At 56.4% G+C, this 4,829-nt stretch overlaps 1 protein-coding gene and 1 non-coding gene across 2 annotated transcripts; one reads left to right on the top strand and one right to left on the bottom strand.

Annotated features, from left to right (window-relative positions):
* The first annotated feature begins 2,370 nt into the window (after positions 1 to 2,370).
* Positions 2,371 to 2,477, top strand: LOC122495323. The gene has a single exon (XR_006300397.1). It is a non-coding gene; the product is annotated as a U6 spliceosomal RNA (small nuclear RNA).
* Positions 2,478 to 2,863: 386 nt separating this feature from the next.
* On the bottom strand, positions 2,864 to 4,495 carry PTH2 (parathyroid hormone 2). Its single transcript, XM_043600270.1, has 2 exons — positions 3,605 to 4,495; positions 2,864 to 3,082 (listed from the first exon to the last, which is right to left on the bottom strand). Exons 1-2 carry the CDS (start codon positions 3,955 to 3,957, stop codon positions 2,908 to 2,910), a joined length of 528 nt encoding a protein of 175 aa, XP_043456205.1. The 5' UTR covers positions 3,958 to 4,495; the 3' UTR covers positions 2,864 to 2,907.
* Positions 4,496 to 4,829: the final 334 nt, after the last annotated feature.

The following is a 4,829-nucleotide window of genomic DNA, read 5'->3' as shown; positions in this document are numbered from 1 at the left end:
GTCTCAGGTGCATGAATTTTTGCATATGTAAACACCCATGAAAGCAAAATCTGGGTCAAGATATAGAACAGTTTCAGCACTGCAGAGGCTTCATGAGGAGAGTTCTGAGCAAGGGAGGGTCAGAGTCACCCCTATTTAAAGGCAGATAGTGATAGAGGTAACGGTAGGTTCCATGTGAGCCCACAAAATGCACTTACGCCCTCCCAGGAAGATAGAGAGTTTGTCCCAGTTAGGTGGCATCTGTGTGTAAGTCTTGAAAGATGAGTAAGGTTTGTTGCAGTGAGCAGGGACCGACCGAAGGTGTCACAGGCAGAGGGAACAGTGTGTGTGCAGACCAGGTGGTGGGAAAGCGCCTCAGTGTGTAGAGAGCTATAGAAAGCACTATGTTGCTGGGATTAAAAAAAAAAAAAAGTGGGGGGGGGATTTGGAGCCAGGAAAGAAGCTACAGAGGTGGTGAGGGGAGAGAGAGAGAGAGAGAGAGGCAAGAGCCCATGAAGGGATTTGAACACCATCCCAAGTGCCCAAGAAAGGGCTGTGAGCAGGGAAAGGGCAGAATCAATGATGGGTGGGGGACAGAGCTTCGATCCTGCACAGGGGATGAATACGAAGTGAGGCTGGAGGCAGGAGGTGGGGAGAAGGCTAGAACCGTGGTCCAGGTGGCAGAGGACGAAGCCTGAGCTGCACTGGGGATGTGGATGGAAAGAAGGGGAAGGGCAGAGAGGCAGAGTGGGAAGGATGGAGACAGAGACTGATGGCTGTGAAGGAGGATGCAAAAGGAAAGGGCAAGGACAGCACGAGGGTCTGACCCAGTGACTGGTAAGACAGTGAAGCATCTCCAAAACAGGAACCCAGGAGGAGGAGTGGGTTTGGGGGAACACCCAGCCCCTGTGGGATGGGGTGAGTGTCAGGGTTCCAAGATGTGGCTGGAGCCCTCAGCCTTGAACCCACAGTCTGGAGATGGGGGTGTAGGTGTTATTCCCTGTGGATGGTGATTGACATTTGGGGGAATTGCTGAAATTTCCTGGGGAAAAGAGAGGGGAGAGGGGAAGACTTCCAGGCACCATTTCATGAAAAGCCTCAAACGCTAGTCAAGACATCTAGAGAAGGAGTAAGGTATGGAAGGAGCGCAGGCCAAGACCCAACCACCAGGCCCTCCAGCCAAAAGCCTGTAAGGCTCCTCCCAGGGTTGTGAGTTTCAAAGAGCCAATGCGGGTGCAATATTTACAGGAGTGCCCGGCATATGGTAACTGCACATAACTTTAATCCCATTTCTCCATGAGAGTTATGGAAAGGTCTAGACTTTACAGATTTGGGTTCCAGTTACCCTTCTGTCCTTTACTGTCGCTGATAACTTGGGGGAATTACTCTTGACTTTTAGAGTCTTATTTGTGAAATTTGGCCAACCCGGGTTGGTGTTGAGGAGTATAGTTATTCATTCATTATTCAGTATTTCTGAATCAGAGGTGCAGCCCCACCCCTGCAGTCTAAGGGCCAATTAGGGCGCGGTCCGCCTCCCAGAAATAAATTGTAGGAGAGCTTGCCAGGTACCAAGCGCCAGCCCCGCCCCCTTCCCCGCGAGCCCACGCTCCCAGCCCCGCCCTCTTGTGTAGGCCAATCAACGCGCGGTCCGCACGAGCCGCGCCCCCGGGACGCGCCTCAGAGACGTCAGTGCAGCGGAACGAGTAGGTTGCCATGGTTACCATTGAGGGTTGGGATGAAGGGTTGGCCAAGCCGCCGGTGGGAGAGACGGGAACAGAGATAGAAACAGAGACAGATCGTGATTAGCTGCTGCTTCGCTTCACCTGACCCCGCACCCTGTGCCTGTGGAGCCTCACGCCTGGTACCCTCTGCTCTCTCCTCCCGCCCCAACGTGGCGCCCTGATGATCTCCCGGGAAGGGCGCAGTCAGAAAACCCTGAACAAACTTCGGGAAGCTGCTGCTAGAGAGGCAGAAACCCGTCTCCAACAAAAGCGCTTTGCTTCGCGGGTGCTGTGATGTTTCCTCATGGTGTATCTGGATTAATCCTCAGATGAGGGGGGGAAAAGGCTGAGATTAAGCGGTCCTTCCCATACCACACAGCTAGGTTTGGGGGATCTAGGTCTTGAATGGCAGGTACCTCTTCACACCAGAGCCCCCGATCTTTCCACTGCGCCCAAACAGAAGTCAGGAAGTGATGGGAGAGCGGAAATAAGGAGAAAATGAGAACTGGAAGAAGGTGAGACGGAAACAACAGAGGAAAGAAAAGACATGAGGGAATCAGGCAGAGAAAAAAGAAAGTGATGTAGAATGGAAGGAAGAGTTTTAGAAGCAGAAAGAAGAGTAGAGAGACGATGCAAAGGGTTAGCAAACCAGGAGGGTGAAAAAAGACATGTGCTCGCTTCGGCAGCACGTATACTAAAATTGGAACGATGCAGAGAAGATTAGCATGGCCCCTGCGCAAGGATGACACGCAAATTCGTGAAGCGTTCCATTAAAAAAAAAAGACAGACAGAAGTACAGAGACTCAGAGAAGGCGAACTGATACCCAGAGAGTGACAGAGGCCTAGATAAGAGAAGGGGGAAGAGACTCAGAGGGAAACACAAAGGGACAGAAACCCAGAGAGGAGGACAGAGACCCGTGGGTGGGGAGAGACAGAGGCACAGAGAGGAGGGGACAGAGCTGGGGCATGGAGGGAGGGCAGAGCAGAAATCCAGAGGGAGAGGGTGGTTGGAAAAATGATATAAAACAAAACAAAACAAAAAAAAAGTGGGGAGAGCAAAGAGAGAGTGAACCGGGGAAGAGGTCCGCTGGAGTAGCGACGCAAGCCCCGCCCCCAGACCCCGCGCGAGCACCCGGAGGGCGCAGGAAGGAGGCGCAGACCCGAGGCATTCGGGAGGATCTTTATTGAGGTTGGGCGGGCACCGCGCTCAGGGCGCGTCCAGCACCAGCAGCTTGTGCATGTACGAGTTCAGCCAGTGGCGGCGCTCGAGGGCGGCCAGCAGCCGCGCGCGCTCCCGGAAGGCCGCGTCGTCAGCCAACGCCAGGCTCCGCCGCGACAGCGGGGTGGCGGGGCCCTCCCGGGCCCGCCCGGGGGGGCGGAGGCTGCCAGGAGACCAAGAGATGCGGTTACCGCGGGTCCAGGCCCCCGCCAGCCGCCGCCTGTACCCCCGCCCCCCGCGGTCTAATTCGAAGCCCTGTCCCTGCACCGTCCTGTGGAGTGGCTCGCTGTCTGTCCTCAGTCCCCCGTCTCTCTCTGTGTGGGTCTCTGTCTCTCTGCTCACCGGGCTCGAAGCTTCCTGAGTACGGAGACCGAGTCTGATGCATGTGTCCACCCCCAGCGCTCAGCGCACGACCTGGCACACACTGAGAACCCAGTAAACTTTGCTCAAGCAATGAATCCGCCGCTGCTTGTTGGACTCCTTTCAAATCTCCCAACGCCATTCTCTGAATCTTCTTGTATCTCTTTCTCGGGCTGATTCCCTGTCCACACTCCACCTCTCTCCACCCCTAGTCTCTGGTCCTCCTCTCTCTAGAGTCTCTGTGCGCCTTTCTCTTTGGGTCTATTCCCACCTCTCGGAACCCCCGCCCCTCCCTGGGAGTCGGAAGTCGGGGCGACGCAGGTACCTGAGGACCCCCGCAGGGGGCAGGGCGACTCCTGAGGCAGTGTGGTCGCCCCAGGGCACAAGCAGCAGAATCAGCAGCAGCAGCAGCCGCACTCGGGGGCTCCTGGGCACCTGGCGGGTCTCCATCACCTGTGGAAAGACACGGAAGAGCTCAGTGAGGCCCACGTCCTGGCCCAGAACCCCGGACCCCACCACCCACCCACCTCCTGCGCCCGGTTGCAGGGCCCGATACCACGCAGTGGGCTCGGACAGCGAGGCTTCGGCCCCCTTATATCGCCTCCACAGCCCCCGCAGCGGGCAGTGACGCAGACCAGGGGGCTGGGGGCGCAGGGTCAGCCCCTCCACCAGGCTCATTAGGAGCCGCCAGCGGTAATGAGGAGCCAGGAGTGGGGGCCCTGCCTCTGCCTTGGCAGCCACCAACTAATTGGGACCAGGAGCTGGGACCCGAGGGGAAGCAGGAGGGGGAGAGACAGACAGACAGAGAAGTGGACACGGGAGGTGTGTCACAGGGATAAAAATAGAGACCAGCAGAGGGACCATCAGAGCAGAAGCCAGAGACACAGAGAAAGAGACAGGGAAAGCAACAGAAGAGGGACTGATGGAGAGAAGCAGAGACACGTAGATGAAGTAACCATGAGATGGAAGGACAAAGACAGAGTGACAGAGGAAAGGACAGAGAGGAAGAAAGGGAGCAACAGAGGAAGAAGGAAAGAAAGGGGGAACAGGGAAGAAGACAAAGAGCCAGCTAGAGATGGAGGGTGGAGGGAGGAGGCTCTGAGAACGACAGGAGATGGAAGGACAGCCAGCCCGGACAGGGATGCCCAGAGATGAATCCGGGCGGGAGAGAACCAGAAAGATAGAGTGGGAGATAGAGGGCAGGGAAGGGAAGGCAGAAGAAGGCAAAGGGTATGGGGCAGGGGGGGGGGGGGGAGGGAGGAAGGCTGGTAAAATGATGAGCAAAATCAGGAGTCAGAAAAACCGCAAAGAGGGGAAAGAGACAAGAGTGACCCCGTGCATCGGTTTAAGCCTTCTTGGGGAGGAGTTTGGAGGTGCTGTAAAGGCCCAGTCCTCTCACACTGGCTCTTAAGAGGGTGCTTTCTACACAGTGGGGAGGTAGGCCAAGGTTGGGAAGTCCCAAAGGACGTCAGCCATCTGGGTATCTGAATGGCAAGACATGGGAACCTGGACTCCTTGTTCTCCCAGGCAGGAGAGGCCTGGGAACCTGG

Source organism: Prionailurus bengalensis, chromosome E2 (genome assembly GCF_016509475.1).
Source record: "Prionailurus bengalensis isolate Pbe53 chromosome E2, Fcat_Pben_1.1_paternal_pri, whole genome shotgun sequence".
Taxonomy (NCBI): Eukaryota; Metazoa; Chordata; class Mammalia; order Carnivora; family Felidae; genus Prionailurus; species Prionailurus bengalensis.
This window is presented reverse-complemented; position numbering and strand designations above follow the sequence as displayed.